This window comes from Gallinula chloropus (genome assembly GCF_964237585.1).
Source record: "Gallinula chloropus genome assembly, chromosome: 5".
Lineage (NCBI taxonomy): Eukaryota > Metazoa > Chordata > Aves > Gruiformes > Rallidae > Gallinula > Gallinula chloropus.
In genome coordinates, this window is record NC_140090.1 from 4,787,309 (window position 1) to 4,812,536 (window position 25,228).

General features: G+C 39.1%; 1 protein-coding gene across 1 annotated transcript in view; it reads right to left on the minus strand.

Moving 5' to 3' along the window:
• Positions 1 to 25,228, minus strand: part of ARHGAP15 (Rho GTPase activating protein 15) — a gene marked incomplete at its 3' end in the record, with an annotated part of 314,335 nt that overhangs the window by 260,348 nt on the left and 28,759 nt on the right. The window contains exons 2-5 of the mRNA XM_084264739.1: positions 22,728 to 22,802; positions 18,941 to 19,002; positions 15,049 to 15,127; positions 8,972 to 9,061 (exon numbers count right to left, since the gene is read on the minus strand). Of these exons, the coding sequence (XP_084120865.1) occupies positions 8,972 to 9,061; positions 15,049 to 15,127; positions 18,941 to 19,002; positions 22,728 to 22,802 (306 nt within the window). The remainder of the gene's footprint in view (positions 1 to 8,971; positions 9,062 to 15,048; positions 15,128 to 18,940; positions 19,003 to 22,727; positions 22,803 to 25,228) is intronic.

A 25,228-nucleotide genomic window follows, 5' to 3' on the forward strand; every position in this document is an offset into this window, starting at 1 on the left:
TAATTTAGCTGGTTTCACTCAGGAGAATCACAAAACCCTGAAGTACTGAAGAATCAGGGATGCCAGGCTCTTTTTGCTTTTCTGCTGTTGATTGCTAGGTCCACAAAAAACCCTTTTTCCCCCCATTTTACACAGCACCAAAGGCCTCTCACATCACAGCACCCCGATGCTCGTACCAAGTTCACTTTGCAGCAACAATTCTCTCCATGCGCTTTACCTTGAACCAGCCAGTCCTTCGGAAGCCATTCACCCACTCACCCTTTCCCTACCCACCCCACTGATCAGAACATAATCACCATTTTAAAAACATCAAACTACAACCACATGCATAATTTAGAGAGCACACACACACAGGTTTACAGCAGCACTATGCCTCCCTAAAAAGCAGACATTACCTCATTTACCAACCAGATAGAATAAACGTATAAACTGTTTGTCCAGGCACCGATTTTTGCCTAAAGATGCTGAAATAAAACCCAACAAAACCCACAGCAATAAGAAAACCCAACCCAACAAAACCAAAACCATCCCTGCTACGATAGTGGGTGCCAAAGCGACCTATGCACTCTCCGCTGCCCAGCTGTTTGTCCCTGTGGAAAGGCTCAGCCTTGGTGGCACACTGGCCAGAGCTTGGCCAGACCTGGGTGCGTTTGCTGCCCGTGAGGCTGCCCGCGCCGGCTCGTGCGCTGCCCACGAGATGGCAGCAATATGTTTATGAATAATGCAGCAAGAGGCTGCGCAGCCCACTGCCATTTCGCATGCGAGCCGCAAAAACACCACTCGCTCCTTCAGCTGGAAAAACAAAACGAAGGGGGGGGGGGGGTTGGTTTAAGGGGTGGGTGTGGGAATCCAACGCAACCCTCCGTGAATTCAGCTGAAAAAGGATGGGAGAATAAGCAGCTCCACTGTGGCGCTTTGCTGATGGGTTAAAGCTGCCCGGATTGCTTTTGCAGAAGGCTCAGCATTATCCAAGGCACAAGGTGCTTCTTGCACACTCCTGTATTCGTCCAGGCCCTTACACTCAGTCACTCCTGCCCTTGACAAAATTATTAATTCACATGCACATTAAGCATTAACTACTGCTACGTTGTATTTTTGCAACGCAGAAAATGCCCCTGGCTTGAAATAAATATTTTCTTTTCTGATGGACAAATAACATCTGCGCTTCTGAAAGCGGCGGCGTAGCTGTCAAAAGCTAAGCGATTCACATCATTTCTTAAGAGGCACATGTGTATGAGCGTACACAGACACTCATACCTCTCTGAGCCACTCATGTATCAGCACTTGCATCCATCAAAAAATGGGGTCTATATAAAAGGGCAACAAGCTATTATAATTGTTATTTTTTAGCAAACAGACATCTATGTGCACATCGTAAGGTCAGACTTGGAGAACACGGGTCGTGGAGTCTTTTAAATCAGCCTGATTTTGAAAATTCACTTTTTAATTTGATTTTCAAGTCCCCTGGGTTTTAACAAGACCCCAAGGCTCTGGTGTGTTAGAAGAGCTGGTTGTCACCCCGATGTTTGATGGTCTGCAGCGAGTACCACAGCAGAGGTGTTCTGCAGCACTGCAGGCAGCATCCCCACGGCACCATGCCCATGGCAGCTCTTGCTTCATCCAAGACTTTCCAGCCTATTCAAGGCCTCCATCAATTGTTGAAGTTACACTCTCAAGTGATTTTTTTTTTTTCCAACATAACAAAGTTTTTGTGAATGTTTTCATAGGACAATAATTGGAAAAAGGGAACCGTCAGCTAAGATGATGTTGAGGGGCAAATCAACCAAAGTTTTGTTGAGAATTTTGAATCTCCCTTCAAGCAGCCAGGCATGACAAAACGTTGCTTATCAGGAGTGGATATTTCTGAAAAGTAATAACTTTTTCAAGTTATCAGTAAAACAGTGATTAGAATTACTTTCTTAACAAAAGCAAAACAAAACCCAAAACTTACTGTCCTGGTTTTGTAGTCAGAAAACACACAAGGTCTTTGCTGACGTCACTGAGGATTTTGTGGACACAGAAACCACAGAAAGCAAGAGAAATATATTGGCCATAACTTTGAGCAGCTCTACCTTAACTGCTCAGCTTGTCAGTTTTAAGATTAAAGTTGCTGTTCCTTCAAACACTTGAAAATCTATTACAGAGGTTGGCTATATAGGGAGGTGCCTTGAAATTCTGTTACAGAAGATGAAGGCTCCATTTCCCAGCCCCACTAAATGCACACCGCTGTAGAGTTTCTTCCTGCTGATCCTTCGTCTATTTTCAAACTGCAATATAGTTTCAAGCAAAGTACCAACATTTTAGAGAATATTATAAAATAAACTTTATTCTTTTATTTAAGGTGTCACTGGTCCTATACATATGAGGCACAAGGCCTTGCAGTTCCCATGCGCCTGTCATTAGGCGTAAAGCTTTGCTGTCACTAACTTTAGCAGGAGAAATAAGATGATTTTCTGGGGGAGCAAATTGGTTTTATTACCAGGCAATCCTTAAAACATGTATCACATCCCACATTTTAGCATTCATGTTAAGAATCACAAGGTTAGAAAAGACCTTTAAAATCATCAAGTCCAACCATTCCTGTCCTATGCTAACCCATATCCCTAAGTACCTCATCTACCCATCTGTTAAACACATCCAGGGATGGTGACTCAACCCCCTCCCTGGGCAGCCTGTTCCACATCTGGACAATTCTTTCAGTGAAATTTTTTTTCAGAACATCTGATCTGAAGCTGCCCTGGAGCAGCTTGAGGCCATTTCCCCTTGTCCTGTCACTTGGCTGAAGAGACCATCTCCCACCTCTTTATATCCTCCTTTCAGGTAGTTGTAGGCAGTGATAAGGTTTCTCCTCAGCTTCCTCTTCCCCAGGCTGAACACCCCCAGCTCCCTGAGCTGCTCATCATAGGATTTTCTCCTCCAGAACCTTCTCCAGCCTGGTTGCCCTTCTCTGGACATGCTCCAGTACCTCAATGTCCTTATTATGGTGAGGAGCCCAAAATTGGTGCAGCCTCACCAATGCTGAGTACAGGGGCACAATCAACTCCCTAGACCAACTGGCCACACAATTTCTGATACAAGCCAGGATGCCACTGGCCTTCCTAGCCACATGGGCACACTGCTGAAAACAGAAAGCAACCTACATGTCATTTCCTTGATATACTCTCCTTGGGCTAACACAAGTAACACCAGATGTAAGAGTGAATCACTGGTGAGCAAAGGCAGAAGCGCTGACTTGCCCAGGGTGGTTACAGCTGGCTGCTGCTCACCTACTGTTTCTGAGACAGGAGTGAAGCAGCACATCCCTGCCCCGGTTACCAGCCTCTCACTTACTCTGGATTAGATGTGGATCTTTTTCACTTCCTCAGCTAGTGCTTCTGCCTATCGTGCCCTTTAATAACCAGAGACATCTCCTTGGGTCTCAGGAGCAGCTGCTGTCAACACAGGTAAAGTGATTACAATCAAATCTACCCTTTTCATACACACAGCAATAATAACCAAGCACCTCTAAATATCTCTCCCCTTTATCACCTTCAAATGTCACGCTCAAGTCTTTAGAAGGCAAAGTGACTTCTCAATTGTAGAAGGTTTAGAATGCACATTGCGTGCAATTTCCTATTTTCTGTCAAACTTTCCCTACAATCAAGGGCATTTTGCTTCTTGCACTGTGTACTCTCCCTCTCACATTTCCTTTCTAACCAGCAATAACAATTTGGCATACAGATACTCAGTGAAAACACAGTTATATACTGCCTGTACCTGGGTACAATCCTGACAGGTTTTGCACACTAAGGGCACTTTGTTCCCAGTAGATTCAAAAAGCAAAGGTTGTGACTGAACTGCTTGACACCTTGGGGACTTCAGTGCAAGAATAAACCAAAGAAAGCACAGTTGCACTTTTAGCTTCTACTTTAAAGAAATTAAAAGGTAATAGTCAATTGATAGAGCCTATTTTTCAACAGATGTAAACCAGAAGTGATTCCAAAAATTGTCCACAGAGCCCCACTGTCATAGAAGTTGAATGAGTCAGGTCCCAGATCCCAAAATCACTACAAATGCTCTACATACAAAGTGTCTGTGATCCACAGCTCTGACTCTGCGTTTTCTATGCATTTCTGTCAAATACTGTAAGTATTATGTGACTTGAAAAATTAAAAACATTACCACCAAGAATAAAGACAACTAAATTTAGGGAAAAACAATGCATTCATGGGTCTTGCTATATTTAGATTACAAAAGAAAATAGCCAAGGTATGGAGTTGTCAGGAGATTTTCTGAATCTATTGATTAGGTTTTATTGAATATTTGGGTGGGGGCTTTGCTGGTAGGGTCAGCAGCAAGGCAGTTGGAAGACTGAATGAGAAATGCAATGCAGAGACCATTCTACATATCTGTGTTCAATATCTCCTACCTACACCAATGAAACCTGAGTACTTCTACCATAAACTATACACTTGAACATCTCAAGATGATGATTAGAGCAATTTCTTGTGCTTTTTTTCAAATTAATTTTAAGTTTGTTACTTAAAGAAGCTCTTGCTGTCACCATTTAATAACTGTGTGATGTGGCTAAGTCTTTTAATTAGGCAATATCATATTCAGGCCTCTGGGATAGAAGCCAACCCCCAATCACAGCAGTAACCTCCAGAAGTGGACAAAATGCTTTATAGATATTAGGGGGAAGGTTTTTTTTTTACAGAGAGAGTGGTAAAGTGCTGGAACAGGCTGCCCAGAATAGTAGTGGATGCCCCGTCCCTGGAAGTGTTCAAGGCCAGGTTGAATGGGGCCCTGGGCAACCTTGTGTAGATCCAGGTCTGGAAGTTGGTGGCTCTGCCTGTGGCAGGGGGTTGGAACTCTGTGACCCTTGGAATCCCTTCCAGTTATAGATTACAGACCAGTCTATAATCTATGATCCAAAGAAAAGGGAGTTACCCTCAACCAGCACCATAAATGTTCTTATATATGAAGCAGCTACAAGACAAATTCTTTCGTATTACACATGGGTACAGTTGTACTTTCAGCTGTTTCACTGTTGAAATACTGTGCATCTTACACAGATTTCCCTGTTTGTAAAATACACTTGCAAGTTTTATTTGCATATGAATGAGTAACCCCTTCCAGCTGCAGTGTATTGAAATGAAAAAGTGATATCATACCAGACCCATGGCAAGAGACAGTGTGTCAAACTCCAGAAAGACTTCATGTGAAACTTTCCTGAAAAAATGAACTTGGTAAACAGGGAAAAAAAATAAAAATATTACCAAAGAAACTAAAATATGTCTGTTAGCTAAATGAATAGTGCTATTAAGAGAACAAAGCAGCTTCACCAATTCCTAAGTATGTTGCTTGTGACCTTTTTCTGCACTTTTCACCTCTCTCCTATTTTTCCATTGCTTTTTTGAATACCTGAGAGAAATCTTCCTAAACCTCTTCAAGGAAATAGTCTACAGCTCTGAGACTTTGTACTAATGAAGCTCCAGAATTATGAAGCCAGAGGTCAAGAGCCCATCTTCCACGGCATCTGGGCTGATTTTGAAATTAAAAAGGCTGCTTGGAGTAGAGGGTGAGTAAAGCAGTGGAAAGCACAAACTTTGGTCAAAAAGTTTTCTAGAAGCAGAAAACATTGAACATTGAGAAAATCTGTAAGCTAACCTAGTTCCTGGTGCCTCAGCAGCCATGTTAGTATGGACTGAAAATCAGCCCATCGTGTTATTTCTTTTTGATAACCCACAAACACACCTACCCAATGTTCAGCTAAGCCAAATAAAGGGAAGAGGAGAACAGCAGAGTGACACAGGCGCCGTTTCTGTTCCAGTTGCTGACTGACAACACTGCCATCCCTTAACATGGTTTTATTTAGTTATTACAACCATCTCTCTGTAAATGACACTTAGGATTATTTAAGATTATGTTGTAATCCTTTTAATCCTCAGTGCTTTAAATTTCAGGCTAAACACCAAAGAGCAAACTAGCACTTAGCAGAAATATTTAAAGCATGTGATTTGAACATAAATCTTCTTTTATTCACCACTCCTCTGATGAAGACCTAGAGTATCGCGTCATTCAGCCAGCAAGAACAAACAGCACGGCACCTCACTGCAAACTGCCACATTCTCCCCACAGCATGTGGAGCTGCTTCTAACCAGTTCTTTTCCTAGGTGTTGTCTATATAATCAATAAAATGAACTAAGGGAAATCAGGAGGCTTTATTTTACAAGACAAGCATCTTTTCAGTGACTATTAAGGAAAACTGGAAGAACCCCCCCGCGTAATGTGTTCATCAAGGACAGAAATAGATTGCACGCACAAATTGGATAGTGTGAGAGACAGATCAGACTTATCCTGTTAAACAGGGAGTAGCTCAATTAAAATGAGTAGAGTAACACTGCTGAAAACCTCATGATCAAGACCAGAAACCCAAATCTTCCTGCCTGAATATCATTTACTTGCAGCTCCCTCTTTTCTTTCTTTTTTTTTTCCCCGGCATCGATCATGTTTCCAATTAGTTTTCTTTATGATACTCCCGTACTCCATCTTCTTGTTACCATCCATTAACTGTCACATGCTTAGATTTTAAATTCAAGATTTCCTTCATTCTCTTCAAACCAAAATCTCAATAGTCATTTTCTAGTTCTAATCTATAATTCATGAACTCAAATTGAGCACCCAGGCTAAATCAAACTCAAAATTCTGTATCTACTCCTAGAATACAACACATTCCCAGAAAGTAACCACTGCTCCGTTTGAATGGGAAAAAGAATGGTTTATTATTCAGAAAGTAATTAAACAAAACCCCACCAACTATGCTTTGTTGCCATGCTTTGAAGAGATAATCATACTTATTTCTGATCATTTCAGAGGTAGGCACCTGATGTATTTAATCAAATAACAACACGGCGTATCTATATTTAGGTAGGGGGAGAAAAATAAAGAAATCAGCTGTGTTCTTTTCATTTGAACAAATCTATGAGTAAGTAGATATAGATTATCAATCTTATGCCCACCCATGTGGGATAAGCAGATCATCAGAAGCATTTCCTGAAATGTTCAGAACCCAGGTACAAACTGACCTCTGAGCTTTTGAACTCGCCTTGGATTCGCTCCAGACTATCTCACAAATCTTCACTCCTTCTAGTCCCCTTCCCACTCTATCTGCTCATGTAGCACCAGTCTCATTCAGTCCTTTTCTTTCCCAAAATGTCACCACTACTGATGCCAAAGCCTTCTCCTCTTTCGCTCTTACCATCTGGCAGAATCTTCTTGTAGCTCTCTGTCTAAACAATGCTCCATCCCTTTTCAAAATGTGTCTTAACATATGTCCTTCCTCCCATGCTTTTACTTCTTAATGTCTCTCCCACTCACTTATTGGCTTGATGAAGACACGTTTTAATGGGTTCAAAGAGTAGCGCATGAGTTTCCTTTCTCACATTATTCTGATTCAGTGGAGTTACACCTCACACTAACAGAAGTGAGAAGAAAATGCATTGCAAAGTCTTCGTACAACCAGTTCAGTAAATCAATAGCAGAGCTTCATTTGTCTTTACATTGGAAATGTATTAGCTGCAGTGAATCACCACACTAATATACATTTCCAAACAGAAATTTTGCTTACTGCAAAATGAGAAATAAACCCTAGAAGCTCAGAAGACCTGTCAGCGTGCTCAGGGGGTTGCAGGAGCGAAGGCTAAGGTTATACTTAATCACATTCCAAGTGAAAAAGCTGAAGATTGACAGGAAAACCAAAATATTTATTCTAAAAATACCTAGGAAATGACAAAGCTCCAAGTGTTGTCTCAAGACAACCTGAAGGACGTGGGGGGTACAGGAGCATAAGTCTTAAAGAGAAGGAATATTTCTAAATATTCCACGCGCTTTAGAAAGATGTCTAGAAAAATAAACCTTAAAAACGTCTCTGTAACACCCAGTTGACCCAAAGAGGTTTATTTTCAAGCAGCCATGTACAGTCCCTTAGGGGTTTTTTTCTTGTGTGTGGTGGTTTTTTTTTTCCCTAAACCCCAGACCCAGGCACAGTTGGCTCCTCCTGCATGTTTCACGGGTGATGATGCCAAAGGACTATCTGGTAACTAACAGTATCTTGACCCTGACATGTTCCCTTCTGCGTCTCTCCTCCCATTATTGTTTGTCTCGTTACAAATTCTTCATGTTAGAACTCTGGGAAACAACTCAGTTCATAGAGAATAATATTTTAAATGTGGCTTGTTGCAACTTTCAGTGAAATGAAAAATGAAAGCCAACACGCTTTCTGCTGATATTCATGGGAGCTGGATTATGTCCAAAACCTGAAGATGTTGCAATAAACTATTTTAGCCCCTTGATCCTGGAATGTTAACCTTGCAGTAATGTTTTTCTCTCCCTTTCATCTTCTTGGGCCTTGATCCTCCCTTCCAATTCAATGGGATTTAGATGCAGTAATTAAATAATATTATTTTCCATCAATGAAGAATAGTCCTAGGAGAAATACATATCCTTCTATGCTGGCCCTGACAGAGGCAAGCTTTTAAAAACCTCCCCTCCCCTTCCAGAAATGAACCTGGGTCATCACCGCCTGAGTACCCTGAGCAGCAATAAAAATAAACAGAGTAACCGCACTGTGTTGGAGCGATGCTTGTATAAGCAGTTTGAAGAAGTTGTGTTTAGGGAAGTCCTTTAGGTCAAGATTCTAGGCCTGAACCCAAAGCAATTACCTACTAAGTTTTAAAAACAAATCGAATAGAGAGCATTAATCAATAAATCAACAGGTTCTCAAGTGTTTAGGCGACTCAGTCATCAGAAATCCTTCTCTTAGAAAAACAGTAAACTGATGCTTGATAAAATGTTGCTCTCCACTATCGGTAAGGAAAAGGCTGTATTATATCAACCTCTAGTTATTAAAACCGAGGACATAAAACCGACCTCTTAGCTTTACAGAGTTTATACTCAGATGAGCAATGAAATGCATGTTTTTGCCTCTTACCTGAAAGACATTCTTTCTGCTGGATTTCTCAGAGGTCCACTCAATGCGAGCACCACACAAATCCACACACTCGGGTTTATGTCCCGGTTTCTGGAAAGAAAAAAACACAACACCCATGAATATGGCCTGTCTTTTCACAAATGGGGACAGTCATAGGATAAAACAAGAATAGATCAAGTTCAAGTGACAGATTATCGTAGCACAGCTGCTGGTATTACTGAAAAGAGTTCATTATTCCCTGGTATCATTAAATAACCACTCCTGAAGTGTCTTAACTCAGAAATAAGGTTCCTATACTAGATACCTAATTATAAAAATAGTTAGGTGGTTTAAAAACCCCAGCCTAATATACCATACGACAGATCAAAACACAAATGCATACACGTCGACCAGATATTTTAAATGCTTACTTTGCAAAACCTCTTGAGAAGCCACTGGGCTTAAAGGTAAAGTTTTGTGGGTTTTCCAAATGCAAGTTTTAAACTGATGCAGCTGGAAAGGACAGAAACTAGACAAGAACATACATCGTATCTGCAAGACAAGCTATCTCCTTTCTCCAAAGGAATTATCATTTCTAGCTCCTAAAAAAAGAAAAAAGAAAAAAAAATAGAACGGGGAAAAAAAAGACTTGGAGGGCATGTGTGACACCCAGAAATTGCTCGGTGCTGGGGTAGCTCCACACAGTTTGCTACTTCACAATGTCAGTGCGTGCATCCCAGCGTGATACAGCTCTGCCTCCCCAGCTCCTCCGTATGGATGCAAATAATTCAAAGAGCAGATTTGTTTGCCTGTATCATTTACGGTGCTGGGAGTTGGTGTAAAGCACAATAATCCTCATTTGCCATCTAAGCTCCTTCTCCAGGGACTCTGCCTGTGCAGAGCAGTTCTGGCAAGCCCTTATAGTTTAGAGTAGCCTTTGTAGATTAGGTTACTGAACATCCCAGACAACAATAAAAATACTAGTGTTAACGGTATAAAGCCTTAATAAGTCCCTTTTGGGTAAGGTATGGAGTAATATCCACATAACTTAATTAGTGAACGTGATGCATCTTTTTTGCTTGGCTGTTCTTAAGCTCTTTTACCTTAAAAATGGCATTGTTGATTAAAAAAAAAAACAAACCAAAACCAGACTTAATAGAAGTTACAGTGGCCAGTCCATCAACCATACAATCAGCTTTCCAAAGACTGCTCACTGAATTTCTCTGGTGTTGTTATTAAAGGATAAAAACATGCGTGTTCTCCAGGGTGCTTCTGGAATGGGTAGAAAAGGTCCTATTTAAGTTAAAAGAAACAGAGTAAGAAACGTTGGTCAAGTAATTTGCAGCCAGAGTCTCTGGCAGTTCCCAGTACTGGAGTTGTAATTATGTTCTTTATTTGCCAAACCATAAAAGCCACCATGGTTCAGCTCCTCTAAAACTGACAGTCCTGTGTGCCTTTGTTCTTTCTTTTATTTTTTCATTTTGATTTTTTTTTTTAATAGAAGAAATATGCTATTCAAAACAGGAGGATGTTCTTGTGGCTAAACCACTGGAAGAGCAGGGTCTGGATTATTTTCCCCCAACTCTGCCTCAGATTTCCTGCCTGGCCTCTGACAAGAACTTAAACTTTCTGAATTTTAATAGCAGATCAAAGTTGCAGTATTGATAATTGATTTTACAAAACAGCTGTGAAATTAAATCAGCTAATATTTGTATGGCAAAGTTGAAACAAACCCAAACACCAACCTTCTGGCATAAGCAAAGGGGTGGGGGGGAAATATATGAACATTCAGGAATCCAGAACTATACACTTTTAAAAATAAGGTTCTAGCATCTCTTTTGGCAAGATCACTCTCCTTGGCCAGGAGAGAGACCAGGGAAGTTTCCTCCCCAGGACTCCATGCAGTGATCAGGTCTGTGCTTGCAGTTCTTCTGTAACCCATAACGAACACACAACACAGCCTCATCAGAGTGGGTCAGCTTGCTTTCTTCAAAATTTACCCAAAAGGGTAGTTTGAGTCTGAAAATACCGTAACAAAGGAGGGCAGCCTTAATCCACCAGCAGAAAGGGTAAAGAAATTTTGGAAACATGTGATGAGATGAAAAGAAGAGATTAAAAACGTAGACAAAGAACCAGGAAATAGTTTCTTGATAGTGAAAGGTACCAGGCTGCAAAATAATTTCCTCAGGAAAACTGCCATGGCATTTCACACTGAAGCGTGAAAAAACAACACTGGAAAGACCAGGAAAGTTTTGAAGGAAGGTGGAATATCAAACTCCATAGGTTTTTTATCATTTCTAATTTCTATGATTGTAGAAAGATGTATGCAGCAACAGAACACGGACTCCTCTGTGCAGACAGTGCACACACACTGCAATTTTGCTGCTGTTTTAGTAATCTGGAGGCTGCTTACAGCTCTGATTTTGTAATAAGTGGAAGAAAAGGATAACTATGTGCATCTCCCTTTCTGGAAAGGATGGGGTGCAAGCTCATGGTGTTGGAAAGATGAAGACTCTTCTGCTATGTACAATAATCAACTGGGAAACTTCTCTTTTGGAGAATTTGGCAATTGTGCCTACAGAACGGTATGAGGTGTCTACGAACACCGTGCCAGACTCCTGGTACAACATCATATGTGAAGCTTCCAATAAAAACTATGTGCAAAACCATTTGTGCCCATCAGACCTGAAATTGTCTGTTGGACACTCACTGATGGACAATGCGCAACTCTACACCTTGGGAGCTCCACCAGTGGTGATCCCCACATAAATCCATGGGGATCCCAGGAACACTGAAATTCATTCTGGCCTAAACATTGTCTTGTCTCATACTTTGCTTCCCAGTTTATGCCTTACCCAGAGATGCCACAAGAGAGTTAAGTTAAGGTTACTGGGAAAGCCCAAGCACTCTGCGTCCTTGCTTTGTGTTTTGCAGTCAGAGCAATTATGTTATATCAATGTTGTTGGAGGGGGTTATGTAGTAAATTGATACAAGTGTCTGCTACGATGAAATCTTCCTAAACATGAATATGGATTTCAGCAGCATTTTCGCTCACTAAATTACTTTGCAGATGGGCTAATAACCTGAGGTTAAAATAACCTCTGTTGAATAAACTATCTCAGGGAATAAACAGACTACTTTTTTTCTTGGTCAGAAAGGCCAACTGATTGCAGGATTTAATGCTGGTTGAGAAAGAATGGAGCTGTGATCTGTTTAGATCACAATGCCCTTAATAAAAAGCAAGTTACATCGATATAAATGTTTTTAGAAGTATATCAAAAACATGACCACAAATGACCAAGGCAGCAGCAAAAGATAATGATTTAGCTACATGGGATGCAAAGTTGCATTTTCAGTAATATTTGTAAACAAGCTCATTTTCTGAATCTCTCCTCTGTGTGCTTTAATTGTTCTGCTCTATTACTAATAATAATACCAGATACTGTTCCTGGCTTCACCAGAAAGCTGTGGATCCCAGTCTTCTCCATGCAAATCAATAGGAAAAATGTTACAGTGAGTCCTGCATCTACAATTGTACAAAGGAAAAGCATAAAACCCTTTAAACTATCTCTAGTTTTCTGCATTAGGATACTATTACAGATTTTGGTAAATATAATTTTAAATCACTTCTAAATGTTACCCTATCAGAAAAAGAGATATGATTAGAATCCGCTTTCATTTCCCTCTCTCCTGTTGCTTTTGTTGTGAAATATCCTTCCTCTTATAATGATGCCCTCTCATTTTAAATTTTCACTTCGTGTACAGTATTTAATAATTAATTATTAATGAATTAATATCTTTATAATACAAAGGAATGTTAATCTTTTTGTTAAGTCACATCATTTTCCTGCTAACAATAAAAATGCTTTGTTAAGAAGTCATACTATAGTGAACGAGCATTGCCTCCATTACATTATTTAACTAATGGTTGAGTTCCCCTTTTTCCAAAGTAAACTACAGCTGGAGAAAAAAAAAGAGTAAACACACTGCCACATTTTAAAAAAAATAAAAATCAGCAAACAAATGATCTCTAATGAAGCCTTTCTGTATTATTTCCTTTCCGCTATCAAAATTATATCTGGTTAAATGGTTTACAAAGGAAACAAGTCTTACATTTGCTTTATCAGATGAGATCAACATGGTGGTTGAGCTTTTTTTCATGTATGAGATTTGGGTTTAAGAAACTGGGTTATAAGATTTTGAATACTGATGGCTCATCTTCAAGCATTACCCCCTCTTTACCTTTGCATAAAGTCATATGCAGACAGAAAATGTAATTTTATCAGCTTTTTCTCACCTAATAAACAGTGAGTTCACAGCCCCAGTGTTGAGATCTAGTATGGAACAAAGAAATCCTCTTACCCCCACCCCTCCATAATAAGCCAAATATGGGATCATTACATCTGTGCTCTTCCTAACACAGGAGGTCATAGATAGTAGCGCACCAGGTTTGCGCATTGAGGATGAAATGAAACTGAATGAAAGGGACTGACTTCTCAGAAGATCTGTTTTCATAATACACCTTACTATTTTGAGTTAAACAGATGGAGACCTGGGACAGAGTCATGTTCTCCAGTCATGTCTACTTTAATATCCAAATCCTTAAACAGCCAGTGGGAATTTTAACCATGTGGAGGAGTTTCTGAGCAAAAGCAAGTCTACTGTGTGTTAAACTTCCACTGGTTCATTTGTCTCCTGAGATACAGGTAAGAACTTGCAAAGAGAGAGAAAAGGCAGCAGGTAAAAACATAAAGCAGCTCATAAATTGTAAGAGTAATTGTAATAACTTAACCTGAGACTTCTTTTTCCAAGGAATACTGTTTTCATGGCTTCAGAAAAGTAGGATTTTCCAGCTATAGTGACACAAGCTCAAAGTACCAGCTTTTATCCTTTACTTCCTTTTACTCTTTTGCCTATTTTTATTTACCTACAACCCTTTCCAAACAAGCCAGGCATGAAAAGGTGTTTTTAAAGGCGATTTTATGGCAAGTGGCATCGGCAGATCAAAACTACAGAGAAAAGGCTTGTATCACCTGCCACAGGAAAAAAAAAAAAGTAGCTTATTGCTTCTGACTCCTGCCAAAGAGAGCACCTTTTTGGCCACCCATCATGCCAATGAGATTTGGCAGGTTTGATCAAGCTTTGAGAGCCTTTCACAACAGGGCTTTGTCAAACCCGTCCCTTCACTGCCCACAGTGTCGTGCATTTACCGAGTTCCCTTTTTGTTGCCCACGTTTCGGTTCATAGGCTCAAACTCAGCAGTAAGTAGCACTGAAGGGATACGTGCCATTATTGCTTGGGCAACGTAGCTGTCACATCTCTGAAGACTAAGATCAGTGGTCTTTCCTTGGGGCACAATAAAAAGGTACTGCAAATTTCACTTTGTAGTAACTACAGGCTACAGAAATTGCATTAGCTGCATTAGATGGAGTCATAGAAATATTCAGGAAGGTTAGCAGGATATGGTAGATGTCACGTTTATACTACGATAAAAAATCACTTTGCTAACTTCTAATGTTTTCTGCTTTGGTAACACCCTATATTAAGGTGCCATTTATAAATAATTTATTATTATTTATTAATGTATAAGCCACTTTATAGTACGGTAGATAACAACTTAAATTCATGTATTAAAGATGCACATACATGGTTTAATACAATTTACGTCTCACAATATCCTTTGCAACAGATTCTCATCGCATCATCTGTTAAGCATTTATTACTAATGCATTTTATACCATACTTTATAATACATTATTTGAGGAAGTAGCCGCATTTAGTGATCATTTTCATAAATAAGAATAAAGCATTTATAAATGGCACCTTAATTTAAAGTGTTACCTTCCCATTACCGCACAGTCACTCACCATTTGTCTCACTTTGCAATTATTCTCAAAATGCACCTCTTAATAAAGGACATGCTACTCCTATTTCTTCTCATACACTACATCTGATTAAAAGTTTATCAAGCTGTATTCCTTCGGCTGCTCTCAAACATTTCAGGGTTGCTAGCTCAGCCTGAACTTGTCTTATGTAAACACCAAACTTGAAGCAACAGTTGCTAGGAAGCCAAGGGTATTGGATGGTTGATTGCCTACCATCGCTGGCTGCTTTGATTCTTTGTAGAATTCCATTTTCCGAGCTGTGAGAACAATCCAAGTCGTGGACCAGTTTTTCCTGTAAAGTAAAACATTTTAGAAAAGGAAACATTAGCAAGGCGGGCAAGCAGGAAGTAAAAGATGCAGCATTTATAAACCTGGGGTTTAATTTTGTCATTTGAGAAACAAAAAAGGGTCTAAAGTCAACAAAGGCCATGAGTTTTCACCAAAATTGCTGGACTCCGTACAATCCTAATTACACCTGAAAGTGGCTCAACAAACCTTGGAGGCTTTCTTCCTTGCTATTCATGTTCTAAAGCCCATCTACGCTCCTTTTTCAGCACGGTGCCTTAACCACAGGAAAACAGTGGGATTATTCACACATGGTTGAAGTTCACATATATGTAGAGGACGCCAAAAGCTGGTGCTCTTCTGGTAACACAAGATTCAACTCAGAAGAAAATGCTGTTATGTATGTTACCTATAATGTGTTGGGATTTTTTAAGCCACTGCATAATCAGGAACAGGTAGATCTGGTCTGATGGAAAACTATGTTTAGATTAAGATGTTGAGTATGACACTCCAGTTTGGGGGTCATAACGTCTGATATTTACAAAAGTACTCATAAACACACTGTTTATCATTTTTATGTGATTTCATATCACAAATGTGAACATTTTAGAACACACTTGGAAAAAAATGTGACAAACAGGCTGTTTCGTGTGTGTGCTGTAGTGTGTTGAAAAGGAGGGGTTGTTGGAAACCCTTTTTTTCTCTCCTCTGCCTTCCCTAGTCCCTTGGAGCTTTCTCTATTTAGATATTCTTAAGTAACTCAAACACACTCATTTTTTATTCTAGCAAAACCTAGCTTTGCTGTTTAAAAGCCTCTCGGTCTTCTTTGCGATGCTCGCTTGCAGATCCATCTCAAAGCTCTGCTGCACTCAATATCCCATCAAACTGCACATCAGGCATAACAACAGGCAGTTTTTCTATTCATGACTTTCCTATTCAATATGTTTCAGTCATCAGCTTAAGCAGCATAACCAATATTACAGATGAAGCCCTAACACCACTGACACCATCGGAGGAACTTGCACTTGCTTCTGTGTGGGCAGGATTTCATCCAGCATGAGCTAGCGGTTGTCCCTAAAATACGGTCAGTGAGAGGTAATGGTGAAAAAAAGTCTGTGCTGAGGAGATGAATGTGTCTAAAGAAAATAAAACTGCATTTTCTTATGCCATGTTAATGGCATAAAAAGAGAGAGAGAGTGAAAGAGAGAGAGACACACTGAGAAAGAAACAGCAGGGGTTTAGAAAAGTACCTGACCATCACTGGCAAGTATTTTCCCACAGAAGAAAAATGTTTGTAGGTCACATTGACATTTTCAGCTGAATTTATTACTACTGTAAAGCTGTGTCCTTAGCTGATGCGAACTATGGTCATAGCTGGGAAATGTGCATTATGAACCATTCAAACTCAGCTAATTATTTTTGACATATCTTTAGGAAACCAGTGCTGTAGCTGAGAATTGCCATCAAGGTGGTGAATACAACTTGCCTGTTGATAAGTACAACTTCAGGGTTTTTTCATTTTCTTTGTTTTATTTCCTACTCAAAAGAGGTCTTGGAAGTGCAGAGGGGAGTAAGTGGCCAGGCATGCTATGTGCCTGTTTAAACAGATTTTCCTATGAGTTGGATATCCTGGATAAAACCGGATTATCAGAGGATTAAAACCCTTGGGGGACAGTTTAGATTCAGTACCCAGCTTACACCAAATGCTTGACATTAACTATAGAGAGGAACATTTCTGTGCCACGGCCACTTCTACTAGCCAGAGTACCACTTACACAGTCCATTTGCGGGGCAGGTTATTCTAGCTGGGAAATGCAAACCAGCAATTGCCTTTTGAGGTCCCTAACTTCTGTCCAAACTTCTTAAACCATTCGCATTTCTGATCAAACTGTCTGGAAAGTTTGCCAACGTTTGAAAATATTTAATTTTAACATGGGACTCATTAAAAAAAAAAAAAAAGGGTGATCCTACTTACAGTTTTGAAATAAGTAGTCAAGAATAAAGAATGTTTTAAAACTATTATAATATTTCACAAAATACATCAGCTAAGTTGTTTCATCTAAGTTTCATTCTAGATTTTAAGGAGAATGTTTTAATCCCACCAAGGATAAGAAAATGGACCGGTTTTGTAGCAGACTACAGGAATCATAGAAGCAGACTACAGGAATCATAGAAGCTACAAGAATGCAACTGAATTTCACCATGTGCCCTTTCAGAAGATTTTCCCCCCCTAAACTCTCCAGGCTTTTTATTCTACAACTATATACACTTTAAGAATCAAAGCTTCATTGCTTTTGCACCCTAAATTTAAAAGGCACATACAGACAACCTGACAAAGGGTTGTCTAGTTTAAAACTAGAGATACTTTTTAATTACTTTTTAAGATGTATTATTCTCTGTACAGATGGGGTCACGCTGCATTTCATAGGACACACGCAGCATTTTAAGGTTTTCAAGGTCTTCAGAAAAGTCAGCTCACAATATTCTGATTTTTCCCACGTGGCACCAATATTATTCCCAAAGCCTCTTCCAGCTGCCTGAAAGCTCAGGTAGGCAAGAGGAGACAAAGTGGATGCAGAGTAGATGATTCCTCAACTACCCCCACTCTGTGTGTGTGTATATCAGTAGGTAGAGAATTAGAGCTGGAATTAACAAGGATATTGAGAGAATTCGCCTATGGCTACAAGGTTAAAGCCGATGTTGCTCCGACCTTGGGATGCGTGGCTGGACTCGTGGGGTCTGCGAAAGGAGCCCCAAGCGCTGCGGCTGCATTTGCATTCTGTCAAACGGACACCTGATGGCAGCACGCTAAAGCTGCAGTGGTGCTCACCATCTCCGAGGCTATTTACGAATACCATACCCGTTTAGGGCTATTTAAAAATAGCTATTGAAAAAGTGGCCGAGTTACACTGTTCCCCCCCTGGTGCTCAAGGCCAAGCTGAGGAGATGCTGTGTGCTGAGAGCACCCGATGTGTTGTGAAGGGAGAGCTCCCTCCTTGCCTGGGTGCAGGTGATGTAGGTCCTGTGTGCACTCTGCAGAAGCTTCTGCCAATACCCAAAGCAAGGGATAGAGTATTACAAACTTCAGTGCCTTTTCCCAAAATGCAAGTTATACCAGTCTCTGATGGCACCCAGGTGCAGCAGGCTTGGTGAAGCACTGACAATGGTCTTCAAATGAGAGGTTGGACAGGGTGACCACCTGACTCCCTTTTCAACAAGCATTGCTAGGTTCCTTATGGTTCAACACTATATAGGTATGAGAATGTGTCACTTAGCTCCTTTCTCCAGACAGAAAATGTAATATTCTACATTACTCTCCCATTCTCACTGGTAGCACAGACTGCTAGTCATGTCACTGCTACTCCTTTACTGACATCCAAATACTACAAAAAGCATAGCAAATCCTTCCATAAAAGGCAGCACTAATATTCACATTACTGTCAACACAGTGCTGAGTAAGTGCTGACCACTTAGGAAAACCTTGCCTTGGCACCTCTGTGGCATCACCACATGATGGATTCCTACATCCCATCTTTGACCCCTGAAGCACAAGTCAGAACCTAAAATTTGCCCACTAGAAACTGTATTATTGGTTTTCCAGGTATCTTAATGTTGTCCTTAATCCACACATGATATATATGGCATAGATTCTAACACTGACACATGATCATTGCACGCAGTGAGCTTGTTAGCTGCTGTCACGTGGTTTCTGGGGCTGAAACCATACATGACCAGTTTGGCGATTAGTACTTGTACATCCTTAAACACGCCTCAAAACTGAATCTTACAGCTGAAAATCTGTAACATTTACATACAATACCTTAATTTCTTGCCACCATCTGCTATTTTTGCTTTTAGAAGGTATCCTTCTTTCTCCACTTCCTGCAAGAAAGGAAAATAACATGTCATAACCCCGTCATTTATTCACATGAATGAATCTACTTAACACACGCATAAGAGGCTGCATCTAGATGATCTAGTGTAGGGGTATTTTATCACTAATTCTTAGTTAAATCATTTTTTCCTCCCATAAACTCAGTTCTTTTGAAAATATACAAACATTTCAAGTCAATTAGTAAACAGAAAAAAATATTCTATTGATTGATTTAGAATAAATGCATTTTAATGTAGGTGAAGTAAACTGTAAGTAAAAACACCAGTTGAAAATATATAGCAAATAAATTATCACCAGGTACTGTCCATAAATTGAGTTGCAGGAGTTCATGTTTGACTGATAGTTGGGGGACACACCACACTTCTGTAAGAGACTCTTGCTTCTTCATTTCTAAAGAAAGTCATATTATGGGGTACCAACGTAAGAGGCAGGCATTAAATACCTGTACAACAGGAAAAGTTACATTGCCTTCAAAGGTGTCACATTCTGCTTTGAGTTAGCACTAAATAAAAGGGTCATGCAAGATAATGAATGGCATCACGCTTTTAAGCAGTGCTGCCTTGTGGATGAGCTCTGGTACTGAGGCGCTCGCCCACCCCTCACAGCTCTTAAAAGGTCACACTTCACTGGAGCGTGTGCATCCACGTGTGGGCAGAACTTGTCTTCAGGTTCCCAGCTGAACTAAATGATCTCATAGCATGATGCAGAAAACCAAATTAAGCGGCTCTGTCAGTGCTCAACATCCAGACTGGAACTAGAATTACAAGCAAGGGAACGCACAGCTGTCTTGTGCGCTATCCAAAGCAAACCCAAACCAGCAAAGCCCTTAGCTATCACCCATCAAAAGCAGTATGCAATATTAGCAACCTGATAGCATACCTATGCAGATCCCATACCCTGCTAATTGCTGCCCCTTTTCTGTGGCATCAGAACAAGCTAAAGACTGCAGACATGCACGAGACTGCAGCACTTTTTGTAGAGTACCAACACTGGCCTTGAGTTTTGGTATGTTAGCAGCAATTCCTAGGCTTGCTCTTTTCACTTCTCCCTCTTAATTTGTGCTCCTCCACATCTCAGAACACAGTTTCCTAAAGCCAGAGGTCCTTGCAGACATTTGATTCTCTACAGTCTGCTGGAATATCCCTTATATAGCTGTGATACATGATTTGAGAGAGAGATTTTACAGGGTGTGCTATGTAAATTTATATTTAAAAGTTAAAAAACAAACTACCTAACCAAGATGAATGGTCTTCAGTCAAACCCACTGACCTGCCATCTCATCAGATCTAATTTGCTAGGGATGTCCCACGTGTCACTAATGGGAAAAGCAGCAAAACTGTGATTCAGAGCATGCCTGTTTTTCCCTTTCAAACACTACTAAGTCAGTGCCTGATGAGATATTAGTAACTCCACATGGTCTTCACAGTAAACTGTGTCACAAGGCGATTTTGTAACAATTTCAATATGATTTTGCTGTCTGCAAAGACATTAAGGAGCAATAAAACATGCTTTAACATGCAACATAAGGATTAGGTCATACATAGTTGTTATTTTGGTTATATAAAATATCATGTTAACAGTGTAATATGCTTAATTATTTCCATAGATTTTTGTCTGTTGCTGGATGATGAATATATGATGAAACATATATTGTGTACTTTGCTGCTTGTACCTATAAAAATGTCTGTAGGTCTGTGGACAATGATTTAGGTGACATTCTCAAATGGGTACACGAGGATTAGTGTGTGCATTTTCTATAATTTGTACTTATCTCATGCAAATTCCTGTCATGCATATCATTGCCATAGAAAACCCAGAGAGAAAGTATGTAGGGATTATTGTGCAGAGTCATGTCACTATTTATCTAGTGATGGATGGGTGAATTATTAGAGCTAAAATAAGACTTAATCCCCATCTCCACCTACTTTTAAAAAAAAAAAAAAATCAAACTTATTTTATGTCTTTCAATATTTTTCTTCCCCTTCTAACCCTTCATTTTTGTGGCATAAACCTTCTGGTGCTTGGCCAGAGCCAGAGATGCCAAATAACATATGAGAAAGCTTATTCTCTTTAATATTTCTATTCATCTGGAAAGAGAAATTGGGAGGAGCACTGGCTAACCATTCAAGCTGTTGATTGCTTCTCTGAACCAGACCCAAAATCTCATGCTTTCAAAGTTTACCAACCACCCTTCCCAAACTGTTATTTTAACCAATCCAAAAGCAAAAGGCAAATACGAATTTCAACATCAGATCTGAGTCACCTCTATTCTCAGATTTTCTGAAGTTAAAAATTGGATGTGCTTCCAGATGAAAACGTTGCCGCTCAATTAAAATTTCCTTATAATTGTCTTGAGCTAGAATATGAAATCCACTAACAAATGGTGGGCATATAAAATACCCTGATTTAAATTACATAGCTCACATCCACCATTTGTTATAAATTAAACAGCTCAAAAATTGAACAGCACAAAAATACAATGACTTCAGTTAACATGAGACCTCTTACCGCTAAGCAAAGTAACTTTCATGTATATTGCTTTAAATGAATGAGTACAGGTGGGGTTTTTTTTAAAGAAGAGCATGGTCTTCATTAATAAATCATGCACACAGTTTTCTCTGTGATTAGTATAAAGGGAACCTATGGAATCACAATACAACTTTACCAAAAAGATAGAAATATTTCTAGGGTGACCCCAGTAATTTTATAACCTCTGTCTGGGGAGCTGTATTCTCCTTGTTCAGTTTCTGTTAATATTCCCTTTTCTGTTCTATTTCTTTTCAAGAAAGTACTTGGATTGACTTAAAATACCCCTGCAAACGAATGATACTACCTTAAAAAGAATGCCAAGTGTATCCTAAATGATATGCTCTGTTCTTTCTGTCTCAATAAATATCATCACTTGCTGTTAAGCGGCTGCCCTTCCTGCACCTTTTCAGCATATGGAAGGTTGAGAAAATGACCCAAAATGCCCTGAAGAATAGGAATCATTGTTTAGGGCTTTGTGTTTGTTTGGGTCTTTTAAAGCTGCTTTTTTAAAAAACATTAAAGATGAGAGTATGTATATAAACATTTGAGTTTCTAAATAACAAAAAAACCCCACTTTCATGAGTTAACAATATTAGAAACTGTAAAGAAAAGTAATTTTCACGATATCACATATAGGCTCTATAGTTTTTTAACTAGAAAAATTCAAAGCTTCTGAACCTACCTAATCCTGAAAAGTTTGTGCAGGTAAACACACCACTGATACAGAATCAAAGAGATGTTGGTATCTGCATACTCACTTTAATTTAAAAGAAACACCTTCTATGCTTCTCATTCCCCCTAGATTCTTTCAATGTCAAGGATTTTTTTTTTTAAATGTCATAATCACTTTTGTTTATAAAAATTGATATTAATATTAAAACCACCTTAATATGGGCAAAGACAAGACAAAGACATGGCTGCATTCCCTTACACCAAGTATTAATACTGATGAAACATCAGCCTAGCACAAACGAATTAACAGCAAAGTCAAGCTATATAAATTGCTTTGTACCTTCTAAAATTACTCTTTTTATTGATTAATCCAAGTCCCTCAAATCCCTGAACATCTCCAGGCATCCAAAGACTCATGTATTTATTCTTTAGTAAAGCGTGCGTAACATTTCCATTATAAACACTTAGAACAACGGGAGTGATTTATCAGTTCCATAAAGCAATTGCTTACCTTGTGCTCTTGTGTACTAATGATGTCTGCAAGCGTTAAGTTATGTTGGGAATGATTTCTTCTGTGACGATTTACCTGGGGAAAAAAATAATTTAAAAAAAAAAATCAAGTATTTAAATTCAAAGAGGATTCAAATATATGCAGGTAAAGATGGACCACCAACTGTAATTACTGAGCATTACACCTGGTTTCTCAGAGCACTGCATTTCTGTGAAAACTGGGGCTCATCTGAGCCATGTGTATTTGAAAGGTACAGCTACTAAACATCTCTAGTATAAATGTTTTTCCTTGTGATGTCACCTTGTCAAATTTACCTAAAAAAATATCAACCAACTGAGAATAACAATTTCAAATTATGACCTTTCCATCAGGAGTCTCAAAAACTAACTGGTTAGGTGCTCTTAAACCCATTTTACGGAGATGGGAAAAGTACCAATTACACCCTCAAAGCTACAAAGCAAGTCAATGAAGAAACTAGGGAAAAAATAAAATAGGACAAGGATAAGCACTTTAAAGCCATTTAAAGGATATATCTTTAACATCTCCATGCCTAGAAGGCTGCAGCAATACAGGACACAGATTCTACAATTGTTCCCAAGTACAGAGTCCTTAATTTCCTCCAGTTCCCTCTTTTCTAGGAAGCCAGTATAACCATCTGTGGCTTAAGTCTGGAAAATTATTGCTTTAAGACTAATTAAAAGTTTTATCCCAAATGAAGCATTTGACAGAGCTCAATGGCATTTTGTTTCCTTACAAATCTGCAACAAAGAACAGGTCACACAAAAGTGTGTGCATAAATATATATATTTAAACCTTTCAGTAATAATGCAATTTGGAGTTGGGATCCTATAAAACTCAGTGTTTATCTCCTCTTTTAACAAAAGCCAAAAAGCAAACAACAAAATATAGTCTCAACTGGTTTCCACTGTATTCATCATAATGCATCCCCTTTTTCCCTATTAAAACAGAGTTAAGCAGAAGTCATAATGTATTCTGTTTATATTCAAGTGTCTGAATATAGAAAATGTTCTTAATTAATCCAGAGGGCCACGCTCAAAAAACAGTTAAACATATTATGATCCCATATTTTTTCTCCACACATTGCTTTCATGTTTATTTGTAAGCACTAACATTTTTAAGCCTTGAAATCTATATCCTAGATATTGCTCTACTCTCCTAGCCAGAGCTAATGAGCTTAATGAATTACCAGTTCTAAATTTAATACAAACATTTCAAAGAAAGAGATAAAACATTCTTCACAATTCAAAAGTTTCTCTGACCTATTTATGAAGAATATCACTTAACAATTTCATTAAGGGTGAGTAACAGCTGGTGACATGGCTGTGTCCTAAAGTGTTTTTCTCTCTTAATATTCTGCATCTTAAGCAATCGAGCTTTCATAAGAAATACTTTAGTCAGTGGCAGTCCCTCCTTTGGGGAGAAAAAAAATGTCAGACCACATTTTCTGTATTTTGCAATCTTGTTTTCAGGAGTGTCATGTTCCTGTTTTATTAGCATGTAGGGTAAACAAGAATGATTTGCTGATGTTATTGAGAGAACTTCTAAGATTACAGTCTCTCTATTTAGATTTTGGATGGCACTTAATATTAATGCAGGCAGAGGCATGTATATAAATTCAAAATAAATTGATTCAATTTATCTTTTTCTTTATCTTTCCTGTTCAACAACGCTGAAGGTTCTATAGTGCTCAAGATGCATAACTAAGCTATTCAGGTCTAGATCATAGCAAGTCTTTCTTACCCAGACCCCCCATTCTAATTAGTCCTTAACATACAGCAGAGCATATTGCCCAGCAATGCTTTCTAAAATGTATTCCAAACTCATCCAAATTAAATAACAAGACACACCACTACTCCAGAGAATCTCTTTTAACATTCAGCTGCTCTCTCCAGGAATCATACGTGCCTTTTGGGAGCCCTGTTCTCAACTTTGTGAAGTGCACAGCACCGATCAGAGCTTTTGGGTCCGGTCTTTGGTTTGGCGATCACAGCATCAGCAAAAGAAATGCTCATGGTTGACACATGCTAAGAAGAATATATCAGAAGCACTAAATCCATCTACAGCCAAATGAAGAAAGGAGATAGTAAGAAGTACTAATTTTTTGTAGCAGTGGCGAATTATTAGTGGGAGCATAATAAAAAGACAACAGTGAGATTTCCAGGAAATGTGAAAGGAGAAAAAAATTAATTAAATTCCAGTTATGGATGATATTATGTACTTTAAAAGCCTCCTTACTGTATGTAAAACAGAAATATTAAGGAAAATATTCAGAATAGATGTCTTAGCTGACTATTTAATGTGACACTTTTGCTGAAAATGTGTTTCTCTCATGGGGCAAAAATAAAAGAAATTAGTTTGTAGCCCAGCAACAAGCAATCTCACACAAGAAAGTCCTCAAGCTCCAAAGTCAGAATCCAGTTACAGAAATGTAACCAAAATCCACAGCTATGTAAGCCAAGATCAAGCTCTTCTGGAAAAAC